Here is a 25,980-nt window from a genome sequence, read left to right on the forward strand (position 1 = left end):
ATTTCCTACCTGGCGCCACCGAGTTCACTTGGCATAGCCACTGCCACAAACCCTAGTCATTTCAGTCTCACCGATAGGGATCTCGGTCTCACCGAGATGGGATTGCAACCTCTCTGTTTCCCTTCGTAACGTTTCGGTCGAACCGAGATGAGCGATCGGTCCCACCGAGATTGCAATGCAAACTCTCTGTTTCCCCTTTGTAACGTTTTGGTCTAACCGAGATGAGCGAATCGGTCCCACCGAGTTTGCCTGACCAACTCTCTGTTTGTCAATTACCAAAATCGTCCCACCGAGTTGTGTAATCAGTTTCACCGAGATTACGTTATGCCCTAACCCTAATGGAATCGGTCCCACCGAGTTGACATGTCGGTCCCACCGAAAATCCTAATGTTCACATTTTGAACTAAATCGGTCTGACCGAGTTTCATGATTCAGTACCACCGAGTTCGGTGATTTGTGTGTAACGGTTAGATTTTGTGTGGAGGCTATATATACCCCTCCACCCACCCTTCATTCGTGGAGAGAGCCATCAGAACATGCCTACACTTCCAACATATATTTTCTGAGAGAGAACCACCTACACTTGTGTTGAGGTCAAGATATTCCATTCCAACCACATAAATCTTGATCTCTAGCCTTCCCCAAGTTGCTTTCCACTCAAACCCTCTTTCCACCAAATCCAATCCTATGAGAGAGAGCTGAGTGTTGGGGAGACTATCATTTGAAGCACAAGAGCAAGGAGTTCATCATCAACACACCATCTATTACCTTTTGGAGAGTGGTGTCTCCCAGATTGGCTAGGTGTCACTTGGGAGCCTCCGTCAAGATTGTGGAGTTGAACCAAGGAGTTTATACGGGCAAGGAGATCGCCTACTTCGTGAAGATCTACCCTAGTGAGGCAAGTCTTTCATGGGCGATGGCCATGATGGGATAGACAAGGTTGCTTCTTCGTGGACCCTTCGTGGGTGGAGCCCTCCATGGACTCACACAGCCGTTACTGTAACATCCCAAATTTCAAATTTGGAATGTTATACTTAGATCATTCATGCATATCATATTTTATTGCATTTCGTTTCGCGATCCTCGAAATTCTAAGCAACTCAAGGACCCACGGAGAGAGTTGGGGATTTCATCGTTTTCATATTTGAATTTTTCTCAAATATCTAAACAAGGATCATTTTGGTTTTGATTTTTTTTCTCTTCAAAAATATTTCATATTAAAAATATATGAGAGGAGATAATATGACTTCTCCAAAATAAATGAAATATTCGAGGAAAAATATTAAAATCAAATAAATAGTTTTATTTGGATTTTATTGCAATTTATTTGAATTCGAAAAATTATGCATTTTTCAAAATTGCATTTTTAGGCCAAGAAAATGTCCATCCTGTTCTAAATATTTATATTAGACGATGAAAATTTGTTTTGGCATTTTTTTAGATTTTTATTTTATTTTCTAGAATTTTTCTGGCGAAATCTGTTTTTTAAAAAAAGTCAGCGCTCGACTGGGCCGGCGGCCCAGCCGAGCCGGGCCAAGCCCACGCCGCCCGCACCGCCTCCCTCGCGCTCGCGCCCGTGCTCGAGCCGGACTCCACCGGAGTCCGGGACGCCGCCGCCGTCCGGGTTGCCCCCGCCCCAAGCCGAGTCGCCCCCTCCCCTTTATAACCGCACCCCGCCTCGCCCCGCCTCCAGCAGCAGCAGCCGCCGCCGCGCCGCTCGCCGTAGTGCCCCGCGCCGCCGCCGCCCCGTCACGCCCCGCCTCGCCGGAGACGCCGGTCCTGATCCGATCCGTTCGTCGGTTTTTTCTTTGGTTTTAGGTAAAAAAACCCGGTTTTTAAAAAAAAACCTAGATGCGTTTATTTTATTTTATTCGGTTCAGTTTTTCTCGGTTTAGTTATTTAGCGGACGCTCGTCCGTTCATTCGTTACGCTATTCGTCAGTTAGCCGTAGACAGCGAACGTTCGTTCGTTAGCCTGTTCGTCTCGTTTTATTTTTTCCAGGGTTTTTCCGCGTTTATTTTCGATCGCGATTTCTGCCCTGATCTTCGTTTTCGTTTATCTTTTCGCTCATTTACCCAAATCAGGTGAAACAAGCGCCTAGACCTTCGTCTCAAAACCCTCTTTCTGTTTAATCAACTTAAACAAGATTTTGGTACTGTAAAATTTGACTTTAGTCCAGATTAGTAAACGGATCTTGTTTCTTTCGTAGTTCGAGTTTCGTTGCTCCATTTGATTAGATTCTTTTTGCAAATCGGAGTTCTTCAGTTGAACTTTCTGGTTAGTTCTTCTTATTTGAGTTTTACCCGTGCATCTTTTCTTGAGTGCTTATGTATGCTATTGTTTGTTTGCGATAGAATTCCCGGAGTGCGAAGCGTGCTACTACGAGTCACTAGGTTTTGCGGATCGTCAGCAAGGCAAGTTCACACTTTGATCATACTCCCTTTACTACCCAATTTTTATGCATTAGCCTCAACCCTCAAACATTGCATGAGTAGGATTGATAACATGTGGGTATTGGGAAGTAGTTGATGAGGTAGGAACCTATTGCCTTTTATATTCAAACCCTGGGAGTTACTTCTACGTTATGCTCGTATTGCTCTACTAAGCTCGTAGACGTGGATTTGGGTGAGTGAATCCATGACAGATGTGAGATTGTTAATTAATGGTTAACTTAAGGTGGCAACTTTAATACACATCTGGGTGGATTGTTGGTTTTGGGCACCTGGAGAATCCAGTGTTGTCCTAGGATATCCCGGAGTACCCGTGTGATCATCCTATGGTCCGCCACCCAGGCTCAAAGGGATCGTAAGATTATTCACGCTAGAAACTTCCGTGTGCAGCCACAAGCTATTATGGGATCTAGCATAATGGAGTAAGTTGCATGACCTCTTCCAGTGGTAGGCTAGCAGATGTAGGGGATGTAGGTTGGTACGGTCTACCCGGGGTTAGAGTTAATGCTTCTGAAAAACTGTGTCTCGGTCATCCGTTTTTCAAACACCATGTAGTGCGAGAAATCCAACGAAGGAGATCGAGTCTTGTGGGGAAAAGTGCGCAAACCTCTGCGGAGTGTACAAACTAATCATGATTAGCCGTGTCCCCAGTTATGGACATCTGGAGTATCTGGTTCTTGGATTATCATATGGATCTCATCACTCTAAATTTAATTTGTTGGGTTGATAATTACTTTTAATTGGCATTGAGTTGGAGGAACCTTCTCAATGTTGTTCAACTACCATGATAGTTAAATAAAACATATTCCTTTGTTGTAGGAAAAATTGGCTTTTCGCAAAACATATTAACCGCAGAGCCTCCACCAGCCATATATGCATGTAGTGATAGCATTTATTCTGTTCATTGCTCTACTGTGTTACTACGCCAGCATATTCCATGTGCTGGCCCGTTTTCGGGCTGCGACGTATCATGTTGCAGACTTTTCAGACGAAGAGTAAGGTGCGCTAGGTCATTGTCGTGCACTCAGCTATGCCGTCGGAGTTGATGGACTCACTTTATCTTCCAAGCCTTCCGCTGTTATCTTATTTAGATGGCCTTAAGCCATACTTATTGTAATAAGTTCTCTTTGGAGACTATCGATGTAATAAGTGTGTGATTGCTACTCTGTTATAAATCCTTCGAGTATTGTGTGTGTCAGCATTACCGATCCAGGGATGACACTTATGCACAGAGACTTGACCGTCTGAGGTCGGGTCGCTACAGTTACCCTTCGTGGGTTGAAGTCTCCATAAATGTGGATGTACGATAGCACCACCTATCGGAACCACGCCAAAAATCTCCGTGTCTACATTGCGTTTGCTCCCCCCAAAATCCTCCCTTTACCTTCATATGCAATTGTTTTACATTCCGCTGCTATACTCTTAGACTTGCATGTGTGGGTTGTTTACTTGACTAGTGCTAAGTTGCTAAAATCTGCCAAGACTTAAAATTGGGAAAAGGCTAGATTTTTATTTTGTCAAGTAGTCTAATCACCCCCCTCTATACATACTTTCGATCCTACACCTGGCGGTCTCTGAAGATGCGCTAGATCAGCTTTGCACGGTGTTTGACTCACCACTCTAGGAGCCGCAGCTGAGAGCGATCGCGGCGATCTTCGGTAAGGCGATACCACTAGACCTAGGAGGTGACTTGGAGAGTGCTGCACCGATCATGGTGTAGACACAGGGGGACCAGTCGACGTGGAGGCGCTCATTGCCATGTCGTACGCAGGAACGGAGTTGGCGTGTTGGAACGTGTGTGGTCTAAATGGGCCAGCAAGGAGGAAGGCTTTACGAGAATTTGTAGATTCTTTACATGTGGCGATTTATTGTATCCTAGAGACCAAACTTGAGAGGGTGGGTCAGTACATGATACTGCAATGTATGGGGCCTACCTATGATGGCTACACCTACTTACCGATGTCTGATACTAGGGAGGGATTTTCATTGCTTGGGACTCCACCAGGGTGCAATTGACAAACCATGTCAATGATACCAATTTCATCACTAGCTACGTATCCCCCATGGGAGGCATGCCATAGTGGCTGTCGGTGGTATACGGTCCTCAGGAGGACAACCAGAAAATCGAGTTTCTGCAAGAGTTGTCGGAGCGTAGATTGTTGTGCCCGGGGCCATGGTTGGTCATCGGGGATTTCAGCTTGATCCTCCATGCGGCAGATAAGAACAACTCCTTGATAGATAGGCGTATGATGAGGCGGTTCAAACATTTCATAGATGACAATGCTCTCAAGGAGCTATTCCTACATGGGCGCAATTACACGTGGAGTAACGAGCGTGAGAACCCGACGATGACTAAGATTGACTGTGCCTTTGTCTCCATTGATTGGGAGCTCGACCACCCAAACTGCCTGCTCCAGGCACTGTCCACGACAATTTCTGACCACTGTCCCCTACATCTGGCATTGGAGGAGCACATGAGGCCTAGGAGGAGATTTCGCTTCGAGAAGTTTTGGGTAAAGATGGATGGATTCATGGATGTGGTGCAAGAGGCTTGGACTTGTGATGAGGCTATTTCGGACCCATTCAAGAGGCTTGATATCCTCCTCAGGAACACGGCAAAAGATCTTGCGATTTGGGGCCAGAAGAGAATTGGTAACATCAAGATGCAAATTATCGTTGCCAACATCGTCATCTTGAGGTTTGACTGTGCCCAGGAGACTCGGTTGCTCACTGATGAGGAGAGGTTGCTCAGGAGAACCCTCAAGCAGCTCGTCCTGGGGTTTGGTTCGCTGGAGAGAACAATCACTCGCCAGAAATCTCGGATTACTTGGCTAAGGGAAGGAGATGCAAATACCCAGCTATTTCACTTGGTTGGGAATGGCAGAAGGATGAAGAACTATATCCCACCCCTCTTGGTGGATGGGCATATCATCGCAGACCAAGCTGGTAAGGAGGTGGCGTTTCATGAGGCATACAAAGAGCTCCTTGGGAAGGATGTCGTGCACGAGTTCACCTTGGACTTGGACGCCTTGACATTGCTAGGTTAGACCTATCAGAGCAGGATCAAATCTTTAGTGAGGAGGAAATTTGGACGGTGATCAAGGACATGCCCACGGACCGAGCGCCAGGGCCGGATGGCTTCATTGGCCTTTTCTTCCAAAAGGTTTGGGAGATCATTAAGGTGGACCTAATTACGGCATTGCACAAACTATTCATTGGAAACGAGAGAGGTTTTGGTAGGCTGAACCAAGCCTTGATCACTTTGATTCCGAAAACTGAAAGCACAAGTGCTCCCTGGGTGATTTTTGGTAATTAATGTCAACATATCTCTTGTTGGACTAATATTTTTATTTAGTATATTTCAGAAAAATTCAACAAAGGCGTGGCATGGACAAGAGGATGTGGAACTCCTTCTAGATGCTAAGGACAGGAGATTGGCAAAAGCTCAAGACTCTTCATTTCTATTTTAGTGATCCAAGATCACATTGAGTCCATAGGAAAACCAATACTATTAAAAGGGGATGAGGTGTTGCTTAATGGCTTGCTTGCTCAAAGTGCTTAGTGATATGCTCCAAAGCCCTCAACCACTTCTCATTTCCACATTTGTCCCAAACCTAAAGTCAAACTCGGCCCCACCAATTTGATCTATCCGGTGCCACCAAGTTCACTTGACATAGCCACTGCCAGAAACCCTAATCGATTCGGTCTCACCGATAGGATCTCGGTCTCACCGAGATGGCACTGGTACGCGTCGGTGCTATACAAATGGTTTTTAACCCCTTTCTGCGATGGCATTTGAAACCGTCGCCTAGTGAGTGACGGCGATAGGGGGGTCCTTCCCACACGATCCCGAAACCGTCGGGGATATGCCCTCCTGGCACACACGCTCGGCAAAATGAGGTCGTGTGTGATCGGCGAGCGCTCAAATACGGTAATACGTACAGCAGAGCTAAAAAAATACAATTATACAGGCGAAATTGTTTCTGGTCGCAAGTACATCCCACACAGTCAGTCCCCACTAAATGTTTTCGTTCGTATGTACATCCCACACAGTCGCTCCAAGTAAAACGTTTCCGTTCACAGGTACATCACACACAATTTTCCCTGTTAAATCGTTTGGGATAGCGTTGCCATTGCACACGATATTAAAAAATTTATCGTTTGCGTTATTGAATGCATCACACACGGTGCGTAGAAGAAACTGTGTGGCAAAGGCTGTCCATCACACACAGTTTTTATGTGGTAAACGTTTGTGCAAGGTGGCCTAACGCAAACAGTTTTCAAGAGAAGGTCGTATGTGATTGTTCATTGATCCAACACGGTTTATTCCTAGAAGTTGTGTGCGTTGCCTGAGGTCATCGCCCACGGTATTTTCTCAATAACCGTTTGCAATAGCAAAACCCAATTAGCAGGCTAATTCGCCATTAGTAGGCTAATTGCCCTATTATTAATAATTCATTTATTAATCTAATTTACATTCCTATTAAGCACATAATATATTATATTTCCATATTAAGGAAGCATGATTTCATAATTGAAATACATCAAAGTACAACATGATATAGCTTCAGCACTCAGCTACCCCATTATACAACTGCACCAGCACCAAGTTTCACATGCAACATATAGAACCTTTCGAAATTAGCATCATAGACGGTATATAGACATATGCATCTCATCTGGAAACTGCTGAAGCGGAAGGCGAATATTGAGCCTCCATTCATGTTGAAGGTCTTTACAACTTTAGATGCAGCAGAACACATGAAACGGGCCGATTGAGACTGCGCTAATTACATTACATGAAAAAAGTTATTAACACACTTATTTGGCCAATAGAACTCAATCTGGGTGCTGCAACCAATGCAACAAAGGAGTTCCCATTGCTCCCGCGAGGAGTTCGCCCACTACCACGTCTACCGATCGCGCACGACCCACGGGGCGCCACCTTCTTGTTGGCTTCTTGGCTCGGCAATAGCAAGTTCTCTTGCGGCCCCATTCCACACTTCATCGACGATACACCCCCGCCAACAATAACTCGACAGAGGAGTCGTAGATTCAAGGTTGTACGAGTGGACAGGGTGTTACATATCAGTTGTCCTCTGATATCCTGCTTAATCTATATATATATATATTTTTTGCGGGAAATCGAAACTCATAGATGACACGGATAAAGCGTACCATTTCTTGTATGACTACTACATGGGTAAAGTTTATTTCTGGACTGAGGCTAGACACCATCTCAATTTATAGGAGCAACAAATGAGTTATTCACGCTTTTATTATGCTTTATGTACATGGCCGTTCATGAACGCTCATGAATAGTCTGTTTAGCATGAAGCAAGCAGCTAGGCTGTGTGTCCATGAGCTCAACCGATTCATCTCCTCGTGCTACTGCCTGCTGCATACATACTTGTTTGATGTAGGCTGCCTTCAGATGAGCAACCGCGTAACTGCGTCTGCGGGCATGCAGTTACACCGAAGATCCAAACACAATTTTGCTGCCCAGATTGCATTTTTCGATAAAAGGTGGAGTTTATTGATTGCCATTGCCAATTTCCGATAAAAGTTGTTGTAGTCATGGATTTGTTATCTTGGTCTACTAACACCCGCCAAAAGTAGGCACGAGTCTCTATCTACCATGCAACAAGCATTAGTGCATTGTAAATGGACTCTAAATCCCAACATATTTAATTGTGATATGTGCTAACTTTTTATATTAGGATATTTTTGTTTGTGTTTCTACATAAAATTCTGGCTCATTTAATATTGAGGGTTGAATTTATACTCTATACAACATTTAGAAACCCAACGTCTAATTCTACGATAACATGTTGGGAGTTCTTAACAAGATCTCAGTTTCACGTGTATGGTGTGGGATAGTTTTTTTTTTCTTTTTTTTATGGGCTTGGTGTGGGATAGGTGGGGTAACATCCACATGCAGGAGCTAATGGGCCGGACCCAGATCCAATTTTCCTTGGAACTCTCTATTTTGTAGATTAAAAAGTGAAAATCAGTTCAAAAAAATGTTAAAAATATATGAATTGAAAAGATGTTCAAGTTTGTATTATAAAAATATTCACCACAAATTTGAAAAAAAGGATTGTTACATATTTGAAAAAATTATTTACATTGTATTTCAAAATGTTCATCGCATATTTGAAAAATGCCTATCACGTATTTTATAAAAAATTAACTATGTATTTGAAAAATATTAATCACAATAAAAAAAATGCTTGTATGTATTTGAATAATCACATATTAGATAAATGTCCGTCACATATTTGAAAAATGTTCACAGCATACTTAGAATTTGGGAAAAAAGTGTTGTTCGCCGTTTCTCTTCTTGAATGGTTGTGTATGGACTATGCTGCAATTAAGAGAGTCGGTGTGAGTAGGAAGAATGGGGAACTTTTTATTTCTACGGGTAAAACTATGGGGGATTTTATTAGGATGTGTACATGTCTTTGAGCTCCATTGACTCCCCTCTTCGTGCTACTACTGCCCTCCACATATGCACGGACAAGGTTTTTGAAGTACGTCGGCTTAGGATGAGCAGTGTGTGAGCTCGCAACTACGGTCAAGAAGCTTAGCCGGTTAGAGCTGCTCCAGGGCATGATCATGGTGGCGTCATAAACTATGCATTAGGTTTTGTGATGATGCCATGAACCACCCCCTAGAATTTGTGGTCGTTTTTGTACGTCGTCTGATGCTTGGCATGTTCAAAATTTTAATTTTAATTTGAACTATGTCATTTGCAAAGGGAAATTTAGAATGTTGTTGGATTTATTTATCTTTGAATTACCGTGGTGGTAAAGCAACTATGAAGTATATTAATAGTGTCGAGCAGGTACTAGAAAAGAGAATAATGGACAAATGGGGTGACAGGCTTCCCTTCGGTGATCTCGCAACTTGCCCCCCCCCCCCCCCCCCCCCCCCCACACACACACACAAATTTTTTGGGAGACTCTCTCACAAATGAGGGAGTTAACCTTACACACCAAGGGTGCGTAGGTAGTTTCTCTTAGTCAGAGCTTCCCTCACGCTACCACATCATGGGCAAGACCACACTCATCATACTTTTCTAACCAATGCCAGTTTTTGGAATCATCATAAAGAACTTTAGACTAGACTTATTCTAAAGGTTGGAAGCAATCCAATCTTTTAGCACTCCCATGTTCTTCTGCTTACTCTGTTCCAACAAAGAGAGCTCTTGTTTCAAAAGGAACTTCCAAGAATCCATACTTTGGGTTTCCTGCCTAAAAACTTTTCCATTTCTTTGAATCCATATATTCCAACATCCCAAGTTTATGATGTCAAGAGCAATTGGTTGTGGGAGTTTGCCCATGGCTAGAACTATACCATGGGCATGTCTGGCGTTATCGGGCTTGGTACCGGTGAGTTATCATCGTTAGTTTCTAAGCTCGGCGATAACAATTTCTCCTACTGCCACACATCATACTTCATCGGCGATGGCAACTTCAATACGGATGCCATGAGGTATACAATTTCCTGCTCGTTAGCCGGCCTTAGCGGTGACAAAGACACACCCATGACAACAGTAACCTGATGGTGGAGTAATACGTTTAAGGTTGTATGAGTGGATTTGGTGTGACATATCAGTTGTCCTCTAATATCCTAACTCATAGACGACACATATAAAACATGTCATCTTCCATATGACTACTTGAACGAACCTTATCACTGGACTGACACCGGCTCAATTTATAGGACCCAACAAATGAGTTGTTCACGCTTTCATTATGCATATGGCCAAGCATGAAGATTGCATGCCTAAAGTCCGTTTAACATGGAGCAAGCAGCTAGGTTGTGTGTCCTTGAGCCCAAATGATTGCTCGCCTCGTGCTTCTGCCTGCTGCATGTACATACGGATTTGATGTAGGCCGGCTTACTCCAAAGATCCAAACGCAATCTCGCTGCTCTGAACCTAGCTCGTACTACACACTAATGCAGCTGGGCCAGGGACGACATGCATGCATTGATCAGTCTAGCCGTAGTGGCCACTGATCAGTGAGGCAGTGACGCGTTACATGCATATAGGTGGCACGTAGTTCTAGTTTTTTTCCTTCTTTCTTGAGATAAGACAAGTAGTGCTAGTTCGTGAGCAGATCTACATATAACATCAAATAGGTATTTTACTGTATTTATATTTTTGGTTTCACATCATCAGAATTATTATAATTATTTTTAAAAAAGATGATGTTTGATTTTTAAAATAATCGCAAGTGTCTACCTACCATGCAACATGCACTGTTGTGTTGTAAATGGATTTTAAATCCCATCATATTTAATTGTAATATGTTTAACTTTTTCTGTTAAGAATTTGCCTTGTATTTCTGGACAAATCTCATATTTAAAATCTTAGGGATTAAATTTATATTATATACAATATTTAGAAATCAAATACTTAATTCTATTATAATATATGAGGTATCGTATAGTTCTTAACAATCGCAAAGCTACGTTAGGGCCAACCTGTGCCGTGGCCCGCCAACCCACTAGAATTTGTATACTATGCACCCACTCGTGGGCCACGAAACACCACCTAGAAGAAATGTTCCTTTAGCCTAGCCCGCCCGAGTATTTGCTTCAAGCTCCGCCGGTGGTTCCTAAAATGTATGATGATAGCAATACACATAAGTAGAGGATTAAAATCACATAATTTTGTAATTGTGGTACTTTTTGTTCATAGTAATAGGAAAAACCACGAGAATTCCGATAAGCATAACCAATTCAAAGTAAAACCACATAAAAGTAAAAAAAATAGAATGCTATTATGCCACTAAGGACAATGGTCTTGGTCTTTGTGCTTGTAGGACAACCTGAAATATGTGATGTTATTATGCTGGAGTCTGGAGACAAGAGAAATCAACAAACACAAGCGAAAAAACGGAGGCCATCTCAGCTAGTTTATGACTGAACGAAGGTTACTTTGTTAAATAAATGCTCCCCCCGTCTTAAAATAAGTGACTCGACTTTGTACTAATTCTGACGGAGGGAGTACTTGAGAGGAAAAGAAAAACCTTGGTAAGATTGAGTATGGAGACATGAGAACTAAATGACATCTATAGTATTTATGGTGGGCCGCAACAAAAAATTTGACCTCATATTCCACCGTAGGGCGCCAGATAGGAAGGATAACGTCCACATGCGGGAGCGAATGGGCCAGACCCATGTCCTAGATTTAGCAATTTTTTCTTGGAACCTTTTATTTCACAGTTAAATAAAATAAAATTAGTAAAATAAAGAAAAGGAAAAAATGTCCGTGTTTGTGCTAGAAATATGCCCATCACAAACATGAAAAGAATGTTGGTCCTACAAAAATGTTTATAGCATTTCAAATGTTCATCACATATTTGAGAATGCTCATCACGTATTTGAAAATTGTTAATCGCATATCAAAAAGTGTTTATGTATATTTGAAAATTTTCACCCAAATGTTAGAAAATGTTCCTCTTGCATTTGAGAAATGTTTAACACATATTTGAATAATTCTCATAGCTTACTTAAAATGTTCATTCTGTATTGTAAAAACGTCTATTCCATATTATTAAAAGTTTCATGAATATAACAAAAAATAAAAAAACTGGGCATACAAGATTAAGAACACAAAAACATGCAGAAATCAGGAAGAAAAATTAAACAACAAGAAAAATAGCAGAAATTACAAGAAAAAAAGGGAAATTGGTACTCTCGCAGGTAAACGGAAGTCCAGACTGGTCTGTGGACCGATGAGGGACGCCGTTGGATGGCTTGCTCGGTCCGACTGGATGTGGGAGGTTTAAGGATCCGCGTTGGAGATTCCCTTACTCATAAACTGAAGTCGTTTGGCCACTTTGAAACATCTTGGGAGATATACGAAGGCAAACAACTAAAGAGCCTACATACCGTGTTTTCTGGACCTAGCTTCCATCAATTTTTATGTGAAATAGGTGCGGGTGCTCTTTGCTCAGTGCGAGGAACTCATTACATGACAAAGTACGAGATATATTATTATGTCCCCATGTCTAAGGCTGGCCATAGTGAAGAGGTACATATATATACACAATAATTAAAGTGGCTAAGCTAGTCCTCACCATGTGCATTTCACGTTGTAGCTGCTGCTTCATCTCTAACTAACGCGTGTAAGTACCCGAGCTTTGGATTTTCTCTTTTATTTTTGAATTTTCTTACCGCCTCTGTTAGAACTAACGTGAAGATGTCTTACAACTACATTGGTCGGTTTCACTTACAGAAATATCTCACCACGGGTCCCACGCTCAGCGCTTATCTCGCCTCTTTTTTCTTTCTCTTCCTGCCGCACCTTCCTCTCCCCTATCCCGTTTCGAATTTTCATTCAAAAAATTCCTAGCCCTGCCGCACCTCCTCCTCCCCACTTCATTCCCACCTTGCCGCATGTCCTCTACCTTCCGTCATTGGCACTGACGGGGTAGGCCACCTTTGTCTCAGGTGCGGCACTTGGAAGCACCTCCTTTCCCCAACCCTAGCTATCTTGATCTCCAGTGCGACGTCGGCCACTGAGGCCGGCCATGCACCTCCAAGCGAACCGCAACACCTCTGTGCGCGTGCCCTCGCAAGTGACCCCCGTCCATCGGCCCATGCCATTGAGGTTGTCGACATTCCACCTGACATGTTGCCCCATGATAGTGAGGAAGGCGACGAGCGCGCACGTCGTCTGCCATGATAGTGAGGAAGGCAACGAGCGCGCACGTCCAACATTTTTTAAGTGTATCTGCATTTTGCTCAAAAAAGAAAGTGTGTTTGCTTTTTTAGAAACAGTGGTCAGGTAGAGCACTGCTCACTCATAGTAATGTTCGTGTTCGGGAAAGATTACAGTTCACATGAGATTACTATTCATACTTAGTTAATAAGTACAAGTGCTGCTCATTATAGGTTATTGTTCTTATTGCCACATGTCTAGCCAGGTAGACCTACAAACGGCTCGTACATCCCGCCTTGGACCCTTTGATCCAATGCCTTAGCAGCTTGCACGACCTCGTAGACGCGACAATGAGATGCGTTAGGTCGGTGCTGCTAGCGACACCATTTGCGTACGCCAGACGTGTTTGGAGCACCGCGACATCCCCCGTATGTGGATCGTATCTCATGAGATGCCCTGTTGCATCCCCTAATCTCGTGACCATCTCATGTTGCGACCTGTCGTAGTTCATAGAACTGTCAGTGAAGTAGGGCTGTTTGTATCACGCCCCAGTCAGCCATGCCAAAAATTTGGCGAAGGATTTGGCCGCCAGGAGACTCCGGCCAACGCCGCATGAGGCCCCGCGGTATGCGCCAACTGTCGTGGTGTTCTCACGGCAGATGTCATAGGAAGACTCATCGAGAGTGGTTGGGGCCTATGAGCGCTGGTGGGTTTCGGATACGAGATTGAGCACCACGGGCCATTTGTTTGTCGGCTCGCCGGGCAACCTCAACACGCACGAAAAAGCCACACTAATGACAACGGCGACCCAACGTATCTGCCATGGATTCCAGGCTCTACCACGACTGGGCACATCAAACATATTTATAACTTCATGGACGTCACATGCGAGCGGGAAGTAACGTATCAGTTATCCTCTAATATCCCAACCCATAGGTGACACAAATAAACATATCATTTTCTACAGGGCTACATGAACGAAGCACATAACAGGACTGAAGCTGGATACCTGCTCAATTTATAGGCCCAACAAGTGAGGGAAGCTATTCACGATTTCATTATGCAAATGACCATTCATGAATGTTGCATGCCTAAATTAGGTTTCAAGCAAGCAAGTTGATTCTTCTCTCGGTCTGTCCTCATGCCACATGCATGAGGGTCGGCTCCGTACAAGTAGCTGTGTGACTGCGAGCGAGCTGTTCGAGCAACTCCAGCATGTCGATGATATCCGTTTTTCATCCGTTTGAGGTCAGCTGGAGAGGCGTTGTCCGCCCGTGTTTGACCAGTCCGCTCAACAGGCCTACGCATTTTTCATCCGCGTTTTTTTGCCAACCAACTTTAATGTAAGAAAAGGCCAAGGGCCACAATTCGTGGCAGCGGCCACAGTTCGTGCCATCGGCCATGCCAGCAACCGGCATATATGTCAGTTTAGAAAAACAATCATAGGTCATGCTGCCACACTTGCCAGCGGCCGGCAGAGTTGCTAACACACAAAAAACATGAACATAGGTCAACCACGCCACACATCTCGCATGATTCAAGCCGGCAAACACGCCGGCATACATAAAAGGTAGCGCTCTGGGCCATAGATCAATCATCTAGCTCGAGCATTTGTTTTTGCTTCTTCTCGAACCAACCCTTCTCCTTGGGACACCTTGCTCGAGTCCATCGTTATGATCTCCACCTCCTTCAACATTAGCGCGAGCTTCACCTCATTTGCTTTTGTCTTTGCAATGCTCGCCTTGATCTCAAGCTTCTTCGCTTGGATGTTCTTCTCGATCTCGAGTTTTTCCTTTTGTATCTCGATGTAGGCCTTCATTTGCTTCTCTTTCTTTTGCCGACACTTCTTCTCCCTTACTTCCTTTTGGGTCATCATGCCTTGCAATGTTTCTTGCAAGGCAAATGTGGTCGCATCACGCTTCTTGTCCTTCTTGAAGTTGGTCTTCCCCTTCTGCCACTTCTCTTCCTAACCATGGTCGGCGACATCTATCGGCCCTCCATTCTTTTTGAGGGTGACATATTGCTCCTTGAACTTCTCTTCACTCGGAATGATCGTCCAACAATGGGTGAGGGTGAAAGGCTTGTTCCCATGTTGGGCCTTGAATACTTCCAAAGCTTTGTATGACTACAAAACAAAATAAAGGCACCAATGTACATTCGTATGCAATGCACATGCAAGCTTCAATCAATGAAAACGGAAATGAAGATGAGCATCAAGAATTGTATACCATGTCCTTGATGCTGAGTCCACTCACGGGGCGGCATTCGATGCTCTCAAGGGTGGCATAAAACTTGTTGCGCTCTTATTAAATGGACCCCCACCTCTTTGAGATGGACACCCAACCAGGCTTGCCCTCAAACTTGTAGGGCGGGAACTTCTCGCGTTCATGTAATTGTGCATGAACTCTCAATCAAAAGGTTGATCCTTTTTGTTCGTCAACGATCTTGGGATCTTGTCCAACATCCTTCCAACATTCGCAAATGAGCTTGTCCTCATCCTTTGAGTATGCTTTGTCCGGATGCTTTGCCGCCTCTTCTTTTGTGCATTGATTATTGAGTGAGCTCGTCCACAAACAAAGGTTCTCCCTGGATGCCCACTTCATATTTTCCCTCTTGGTCGTAGTCCTCCGGCAACTCTTGGCCTTGCATGAAAGTGTCGTCCATGTCCTCTTGTCCTTGCGTGAAATGGTCGCGGACATCTTGGCTTTGGGTCTCGTCGGAAGCGAAGCCCAAGACACCCTAAAAAAATGATGTTCTTCATGATAAATTCATTGGCCGGGTCATCTTGCATCACTGCCGGCATTTGGACGAACAGTTGGCGGGCGTCGGGACGGTTGCCAGCGGGGATCTCATGTGTCCGCTTCCTTTGCCATCCAGTGGACGACCCGCCGGCCGAAGGTGAGGTGTTGAGGTCGAAGGACGTGGGCGCGGCGGTGGCCAGCACGATCACACTCCCTTCCGGCAAGGTGGAGAAGCGGGTAGCTTGCGCGTCATGTTGTGGATCGAAGCCGGACATTTGCGACATGGTGGAGGTGGCGGGGACTCCGCTCTTGGCAAGTCACGCTGCAATATGCAGCTACGTATCTGCTATACAAACCACATCCAACGGATAACAACAACCCAAAGCAAAACAGGCATCAACAATTACGCCTCAACATCCATGCAGCACAGCAAAACAAATGAAATGCTCGAGAGTTGCGTTCAGCCACTAGACAATACAAGCAACAGTCTTCAATCAGTTCTTTCCAAAAAAAAGTCTTCAGTCAGTTTATATACGTACTGAATAAAACAAGAAGGCAGAGATAACCTAGCAGTTTCTTGCAGCACTTCTACTTTCGGCGACACGGCACAACATCGTCGGGAGGATGGCCGCACGACCTCACCATCGAGCAGGCGGAGAAGCTTGCCCGTTTCGGCATCGTGGCGCCACATGACGCGCGCCTGCCGTCAGGCTAGAACCATAGCCTCAGGGGGCTTCCGGTGGCGCCTGTCCCCGCCGTTGGCTCCGCCAACCTATGTACGAGCCGCTACGACACAATACAGATGTCCGTCCCCACGCGTCGACTTCAATGTGATACGCGTCGCATCACCTTCCTTGTCACGGAAACGCCACCGTACGCGTCCGTCGTTTGTCACGCTGTCAGGTTCCTCGCCTATTTCGAGCATCGTGGCCGCCGCCGCTCTTCTTCCTTCACCGCCGCTACCCAGTAGCCACTGCCGTTGTCCACCCTCTTCGTCTTCGACCAACACCAGCTCAACGCCAGTGTCGCCGTCATCTTCTACGACCACTTCATCCACTCCGATAACCGCGGGCGACATCGGCCCCATGCCGACTTGCGCCGCAACTGTCATTGAGTCCTTCTCTATTAGCCCCCTCGACATGACGTACAACTCTTGTAGGTCCCTTGTCCATGCATGCCCGGTGCTGGCAACACCGATGTGTGCTTTCGTCCATGACGTGTTCCTGGACCTGACAAGCCTGGTGCGGCGCTTCGTCAAGTTCGCCTTCGTCCGTCTACGTATGCCCGGTGCTGGCAACACCAACGCGTGCCTTCGTCTACGACATGTCCCCGGTTTGGCAAATCCGGCGCGACGCCTCGTCAACACCGTCTTCTTCCCCCGGCGCACCACTGTCTCGACACCACTGCGCCCATGACTAACTCGACGCCTCCTTGCACCCGCGGCTCTACGGCGAGTTCCTCGACACCGGCGACCCTAACTTGACATCGACCAGAGTGTTCTTCGCAAGGCTACATCGTCACGGCTATACCACCCATGCTCTCGGCTACCTTAACATCAACACAAAGGGCTATCACCTCAGTTGAGAAACTCGTCGGCTTCCTCTACAGTCCACGCGTCCGTGATGCGACGTCGTCCCCGACGCTCCCGCTATGACCGTGGGGGAGGGGGTGTCAGCCCGTCGGCTGCTATTCTCTCCAGTCTGACCGTCCGCGACGCTACTGTTGTTCGCACCGCTACCGCTACAACTGCGGGAGGCGTTAGAGATATATTTGGGTTACATGTATTTGGTAGTGTAGGATTTGTAATCCATCCCCTAATTTCTAGGAGAGACTACTTGCTCTCCAAATATGTACTTCTATATATACTTGCCCGTGAGGGTCAATACAACATCCATCATATTTCATCAATCTTTCTCTATCATTTCTAACAAGGACGACGTGGGGCGCCCAGCCAGTGGGCAGCTCGGCGGAAGCGGGGGACAGCATACCCGCCGGGATGCTGGGCGGCGGTTGGGTGGCCAACGGGGTCGTCGCCGGCAAGGAAGGAACGGATGGCAAAGCAATTATGAGAATAATAGACAAATGGGGTGACGGGTTTCCGTTGGGTGATATCGCAGTCCCGATTGAGCGACTCTCTAAACAAATGGGCGGTTGCCGTTACAGTGAGGATGCGTACGTCGTCTCGCTAGCCTGAGCTTACCTCACTATCACACCGTGGACAAGACCACGCTCATGTGATTCGTATTGCTTGACCATAGTGAAGGCTGACCCAAGCGAGCCACGACCTTGGTCTTGATGCAGTACACGAGGTGCTGCTTGCCACGGTCGGAATTGTCCTACGACTAGCCACAATGGGTAGTAACATAGAGTAATAACATGCCCATGTTACTACTCTATGTTACTACTTCTATAGTGGGGAGTAACATATGTGTGGTAACATGCAACACTTCATTTATTAGGCTATAGACTTATCTTGCCTTGATATGTGTGACGTTACTCATACTAGTAGTAACTAGCTATGTTACCACATCTCTCTCTTTCTTTATTTATTGCTTGCCACATCATCTATTTTATCTAAATATATGTGATGTTACTATCTATGTTACTCCCATTGTGGGTAGTCTACTGCAACCCCTCCCAGTTGCGCACCATCCATGACGTCCGTGCAACAATAGTGCCGTGTGAGCGACAGACCACATCAGCTGATGAATCAGCCTAACGTCATTCGAGGGCGCTAAGCGTGGCCTCGGAAACGGAGAAGTCAGCCGGTGGCCTTGATGAATCAGCCCAACGTCATTCGAGGGCGCTAAGCGTGGCCTAGGTGTTGCTCAAAAAAAAAAAAAAGCGTGGCCTAGGTTGTGTGTCCTTGGGCCCAACTGATTCCTCTCCTCCGCTTCTGCCAGCTTAGGGCCACCCTGTGCCAACAATCGCGAAGCTACGTTAGGGCCAACCTGTGCCATGGCCCGCCAACCCATTAGAATTTGTATACTATACGCCCACTCGTGGGCCACAAAACACCACCTAGAAGAAATGTTTGCTTAGCCTGGCCCGCCCGAGTATTTGCTTCAAGCTCCGCCGGTGGTTCTTAAAATGTATGATGATAGTAATACACATAAATAGAGGATTAAAATCAGTATTTTTTGTAACTGTGGTATTTTTTGTTCATAGTAATAGGAAAAACCACAAGAATTCCGATAAGCATAACCAATGCAAAGTAAAACCACATAAAAGTAAAAAACAATTAGGATGCTATTATTGCCACTAAGGATAATGGTCTTGGTCTTTGTGCGTGTAGGACAACCTGAAATATATGATGTTATTATGCTGGAGACAAGAGAAATCGACAAAAGACGAGCAAAAGAACGGAGGCCATCTCAGCTAGTTTAGGACTGAACAAAGGTTACTTTGTTAAATAAATACTTGAGAGGAAAAGAAAAACATTGGTAAGATTGAGTATGGAGACATGAGAACTAAATGACATCTTTAGTATTTGTGGTGGGCCGCAACAAAAAACTCGACCTCATATCTATATTTCCTATATAGTATACAAATAGCAAGTCATACGGACCGTTGGATCTTTCTAATCAAACGGTCCAAATTTAATGGCTTATGCTAGAGGACTACGTGGCTGCATATAGACCATTGGATATGTCCATCTAATGGCTCACATTGCAGGGATTCGCGCTGCGCCACTTCAGTTTGTAGGCCTGCCATTCTCGCATGGGCACGTGACTCTGCCAGTACTATTCAGAAATTTCTAGCACACACTTGTGATACAATGCATGCAATGGTAGGGTAGAGTAGTAATTTCTAGAGACTAGCAAAGCTACCTAGTAGGTTGGTGATGAGAGAGTAAAAGCATGACAATGGTTCAGCCTGGGCATAGGCGCAGATGCCCGAAACGATTTTATGCTGGCGGAAGAAATTTAACTGATTAAAGAAAGACAATAAAATAAAAAACTAATATGTGTTATATCTAAATAGCTTTTACTTTCCGTTAAAAAACTATTTTACCATTATATTGCCCTTGTTTTCAGCAATAAATTTGTGAAAATATCTGATAAACAAAACAAAAATAATCAAGGTTTAAATAATCATTTTATTGGTAATGATGAATAACTTGCAACGTATACTCTATGCATTGCTCAAGCTAGGACTTATTAAATTTTATTGAATTGATGATGAAGTGCATATCCTATTTCTTTTGGTATTCTGTAAATTGTGCAGATCTAATATTACACACCTACACTATTAAATTATTTATAACTTTATAATTACTGATTAATTAATTGACGAGCTGTGCGAGTCCACCCATGATAGTTCAAAACTTCAAATCATGACACTTAAAATGACACACGATATGTGTGTTTATAACTATCTTTACATGATTTTTAAAAAATCTCTACACGTGCATGGCACGTGCCATTTACTAGTTCCACCGTAGGGCGCGAATGGGCCAGACCCATGTCCTAGATTTAGCAATTTTTTCTTGGAACCCTTTATTTCACAGTTAATGGAAAAATGTCCATCACAAATTTGAAAAGAATGTTGGTCCTACAAAAATGTTTATAGTATTTCAAATGTTCATCACATATTTGAGAAATGCTCATCATGTATTTGAAAAATGTTAATTGCATAACTGAAAAATATTAATCATATATCAAAAAGTGTTTATGTATATTTGAAAGTTTTCACCCACATGTCAGAAAATGTTTGTCTCGCATTTGAGAAATGTTCAACGCATATTTTGAATAATGCTCATATTGTACTTAAAAATGTTCCTCATGTATTGTAAAAACATTTATTCCATATTACTAAAAATTTCATGGATATAGCAAAACATAAAATAAAAACTAGGCATACAAGATTAAAAACAAAAAAACATGCAGAAATTGGGAAGAAAAATTAACATCAAGAAAAATAGCAGAAATTACAAGAAAGAAAAGGAAATTGGTACTCGCGGGAAAACAGAAAGTCCAGACTGGTCCGTGGACCGATAAGGGCGCCATTGGATGGCTTGCGAAGTTCGGGCTGCTCGATCCGAATGGATGCGGAAGGTTTAAGGGTCCGCGTTGGAGATTCCCTTACTCATAAACTGAAGTTGTTTGGCCACTTTGAAACATCCTGGGAGATATAAGAAAACCAACTACTGAAGGGCCTACATACCGGGTTTTCTGGACCTAGCTCCCACAAATTTTATGTGAAATAGGTGCGGGTGCTCTTTGCTTAGTGCGAGGAACTGAGTAGAGGACGAAGTACGAGACATATTATTATGTCCCTATGTCTAAGGATGACCATAGTGAAGAGTAACATATACTAGTAGAGTGCCCGTGCGTTGCCACAGGCTTCTGAACTATTTTGCTGGAGTTATATAAAAATAATACATGTTAAATTCCACAGGTAGAGACAATATAAACGGTTACAATTGCATAATAATAGAAGTTCACTTCACTTGTAATGTAAACTGATAACAAAATGACAAATTGACAATGTATACATATAATGTGACGATCCAACTAAAAATATATTACAAATTATTGATATCTACTTGATGCGTTTAAGAATTCTCACATAATATCAGAAAAGTTGACTTTAGCTTCATTCACACGATGTTTGAGCAAGTATAATAAAAACTGTTTTCTCAACTCATACCCATCCTGCAAAAGTAATATACGTAGTTAGCACGAATACTTCACGTGGAAGGTCTAAGAACATATGTAACAGACAATACTCACCATGCAAACCGGCTTCACCAGGTCTTTACCGTTCCACAAGAGCATAAAATGAAAACAAAATAGCCAGACAAATCCCTGCAATTTCCTAAATTGTTATTGGAATACGCTTGTTGGAATACCATTAGGAAATAAACGTTGCCATTTTGATATATTGAAATTCCATCCTGGTTACTTTATTTTGAGTGCTTTCAATTCGCTCGCGAAACTTTTGAATTTCAATGAGTGCCTCCGAATTTTAAGCTCTGACGATTGTGTTGTACGAATAGGGTCGAGAATAGATACATGACGTGCCTCTTTGTCGATGACGTACAATATGTATCGGTCAATAAATGCATATGGAAGATAAATCTACAAGTGGTAGCTAGTAGAACGCCCGTGCGTTGCTATGGTCATCTTTAAGGTCGATACTCATTTCTTCCTCATACGTCCGAGTGTGTTTAGATATCAAATGGGCGCCCAACAGGCTCTCCAAATTCGACCGTTTGGACAGTCCGAGCACCCCAAAATCTAGACCATATTTGAGGGACAAATGTGGTTGTTCAGACTATCTGCCATGTTATCTTAGAACACGCGAGCTCAACTCAAAAACCCCACCCTAAGATGAATCATTATCTTTCCCTGTCGGACCTCCCTTTCCCGCTCGGTTTTCCGCCATAGCAGGACATTTCTTGTTGGAGCCCTCTCCTTTAAAACCGGATGGCGCCCACCTCACCTTCGTCACGGCGCCCTCTCTCCTTCAAACCGTACGTCCTCGCGTACCACCAAGGAGGAGTCCTCCGCACACTGCCTTACTGTCCACACAGATCCCCTCCCCACATGTTTGTGCTAATCCACCATTACCAATAAGCTCAAGTGGGAGGAGGCGTATGCCACCCATGATGCCCATTGAGCGAAGAAGGCTCCAATGTCTCCTAAGCCATTGCCACATTGTAACATACAGTTGAATGTCATGCATTACCACAAATAAGAATATGATGTCCGTTGTTGGGCATGCAACTGATACTCCACCGTGAACATATGATGGCAATAGTTGAAGCTTCATATGTTCTAATTTTCAAGCTTCATATGTTCCTACCATGTGTGTGTGCTTTTTACCACGGGCATGTAACATACAAATTAGAACATATGAAGCATGAACTATATTGCCTTCATTGGCATGCATGCTATTGGTTCCATATTTTTTGTGAATGTGATGTGTGCCTTAGGACCTATCTGTAGGTATGCTCCTATCCTGTGTGTGTGCTTTTTATGTCTGAATTGACCTGCAATGAGGCCATAAATATCAAGATAATATTGAACTGACATGGTAGAGAAAAGGGTCTGCAGCAGAACCCACAAGAGTAGCCAAAATCAAGATTCGGAGAAATTTTCATTGAAGTGGTAGCCGACACGTAAGTGACCACATGATATCCACGAAGCAAGACGGTAGGGGCATTATGGGTTTTTGTAGAGGAAACGAAATCGGTGGGGGTGGGATCGATGGGATGATATCTTCGTTCAATGTATGGGAACCAAACGACCTACATACTCACATTTAATAATAGAGATTAGATGGCATAATTTAATCAGACAAATTTGTGCATACTTGAAGATAAATTAGATTGGATAATCAAGGAAGGTGACGCATAGATTCAATCATTAATCGTTACTCTACAAAGAGAAGTAACTTATCAACTAATACATGACAGAATGTACATCGTGCACAAAATCAACAAAGCAAGCTCCTTTTCTTTCACCAAGACGAGGGCCCTACAACCGCCAATACCACAAACGAGAGGCAAGGAGCTATGAAAGAAATTAATCTACACAAACGCACGGTAAGGATCCCTCTCGGCACGCACCCCCAAATCAGCGCAATCCCAATCAAGATGGAGACGGATTAGCGAGATCGAGTAGCGTGTGTACCATGATGCTGGGGCTGCAGCAGCGACATCATGGAGGCCGGTTCGGCAGAGGACGATGTGTAGTGCTGCTACTCCGCCACCCTCCGGTTCTTCTTCGAGGACAGTGTTGCCCTTGCACTCCTCCGCATCCGAGGCTCCACCCACCACTGCAGGACTGCATGGCCCTGCATTTCTCAAAATCACTTCCATACGGAATATCATTTCTCTCGTAAGAAAGCAAGAGCTTAAAATTTCCCCATGTATTTATATTCTCATCAGCCTCAAAACCACTTAGTCTATTGAGACACACTTGATGATACAACACTTTTCTCACCTTTATGTCCATTTATGCAATTCCGAGATGATTAAACTGTCGCTCCGGTTGCTAGATTTAAGTGGTCTACCAGGTGAACATGGAAAAAATATGTCCCCTTTCTTTGAACTGTGAGAAGGTAATCACACATCAAACAACAATACATCGTAAGCTGGGGTGGAATTGAATTTAAGTAAACCCAGTTGTACGATATGCCAACACATGCCTATTCTTTTTTACGAGAATGTGAGGCTTCAGTGGACAATTACCTTAATGGACTTCCCCCGAAAAGTTTGTAATTATCTGACGCAACCTTGAAGGATCGCCTAACAGGATTCCAGGAACTCCTTCAGATACATATACAAAGAAATTAGGAGACCAAACAATGACTTAACTAAGCAATTAGGAGTACATAGAAATGCCTAGAAAATGCCCTGGTCAGCGAGTCGAAAATTAACCTCGGAAGTGAGATTGGAGGAAGTGAGCCGGTAGGTGAAGACACATTCCCAGAAATGGTCATACTCAGATAAAATATCAATCCTCAACATGTACTAAGTAATCACGCATGCACTTGTACTTGGACGACCAGAACCCGTATCTGCGAGATCCTAGCTGAAGAATAAATTTCAAAAAAAAAACACAACCTAAGATTTCCCGTGCGTTGCAACAGTGGATACATCATACATGACTAAAACGTGTCATGGAAGCGAAAGCGGGCTACCGTAACAGAAAAATCTTATACTTGACAATAGTAATTAGCGCATGACACCCAATTATCAGATTACAAGAACACCATGCGACCAATGAACCATGCCAAATTGGTTTGAAGAATATGGACTGGGCTGAACTTGATGGAACAGGGACACGACTTTACCTTGCGGTGACCCTCGTTGGGAGCGGTGGCCCTCCTGAACTGCAAGTTACCACAAAAATTAATTACATGTCAGTAGGTGCATTTTGTTCCCCGAATCAGCAGGTGGATTTTGCTTCCGTTTTTTGAATTTACAAATGTTGCTACATGTGTAAGTACAATCCTAAGCTTGAATTTTATTTTGTCAGTTTGGCAGGAAACACCCAAAAGGAATTTCTACCGAACTGTGTGGTCAAAAGATGGGGAAATGAAGTGGAACACAAAGTATAGGTTGTATATTAGATAGATCAAGTAATGTAGCCAGTAGCTAGTGCACCTTACTAATTCAATATCAGTGAGGTTTATGGTATGGTACTAAACAAAGATTTCTAAGTTGTTTCTATTTTCCCTAGTGCATAATTAAATCTAAAAGGACCTTCTCTACTCACAACAATCACTATTAGGGTCACATTGCCACATTAATGCTTCTGAGCCTGCAAATAATAATACGAAATTAGTATTTCACACAGAAAGAAGAGAATAAGATAGGAAAATATCTTGTATCTTGTACTTTTTTTTTACCAGATAGTATTGCCACAGAAGAGGATAAAAATAGCTAACATTTAGTTTAAACATGACAAGCTGTTCCTGAGACTTGTAAATTGTTGTAACTTCCACATGGAAACCATCCGAAAATTCAATAAATCTTGATTGGATTTACTTATGAGATACATACATTCACATGATTTTGCATATATATACACTACTGGAATCAGCAGATTTGCCGTCAGCCAGCGGACGGCAAAGGAAGGCTTTGCCATCAGCCACCAGAAAGCGGACGGCAAAGAGGCAGCGGACGGCAAAGATAGGGTTTGCCATCAGCCGTATCTTTGCCGTCTGCTAGCAGCCGTCTGCTAGCTGACGGCAAAGAGGGTGGGTGGCGGGCTTACGAGGACAACCTAATGGCCAGTTTCTTTGCCGTCTGCTGGCGGACGGCAAAAATTCTTTGCCGTCCGCCAGCGGACGGCAAAGAGAAAGCACACCACACGGATCGATGACATGGCATGATCTGCTCCACACATGCATCTCCACAACGCAAAACTGATGCGGCCCATCCCACGCCCCCACCACCCACTCTCTCTCTCCCCCTTATCCTCCTGACAGCCACCCCCACCACGATCTGTCTCCCTTCTCTCTCGTACGCCTCTGCTCCCCGCCTCTCGTCGCCCCAGCCGGCCGCCGTCCCCGGCTCCCGTCGCCCCCTTCCGGCCACCACCTTGCCCGCCGGCACGGCCCCTTCTCTCTTCTCCCCCGACGCCGCCGTGCCCGG

The 25,980-nt window shown here is 44.2% G+C and overlaps 1 protein-coding gene and 1 long non-coding RNA gene across 2 annotated transcripts; one reads left to right on the forward strand and one right to left on the reverse strand.

The window, feature by feature from the left end:
- Window positions 1–4,699: 4,699 nt before the first annotated feature.
- LOC141027320 (uncharacterized) lies at window positions 4,700–5,497 on the forward strand. Its single transcript, XM_073504320.1, has one exon. The coding sequence runs from the start codon at window positions 4,700–4,702 to the stop codon at window positions 5,495–5,497; it is 798 nt and encodes a 265-aa protein (XP_073360421.1).
- Window positions 5,498–23,213: 17,716 nt separating this feature from the next.
- On the reverse strand, window positions 23,214–25,476 carry LOC120969478 (uncharacterized). Its single transcript, XR_006667048.2, has 2 exons — window positions 24,070–25,476; window positions 23,214–23,929 (listed from the first exon to the last, which is right to left on the reverse strand). It is a non-coding gene; the product is annotated as an uncharacterized lncRNA (long non-coding RNA).
- Window positions 25,477–25,980: the final 504 nt, after the last annotated feature.

The sequence above is a fragment of the Aegilops tauschii genome, chromosome 7 (assembly GCF_002575655.3).
Source record: "Aegilops tauschii subsp. strangulata cultivar AL8/78 chromosome 7, Aet v6.0, whole genome shotgun sequence".
Taxonomy (NCBI): domain Eukaryota; kingdom Viridiplantae; phylum Streptophyta; class Magnoliopsida; order Poales; family Poaceae; genus Aegilops; species Aegilops tauschii.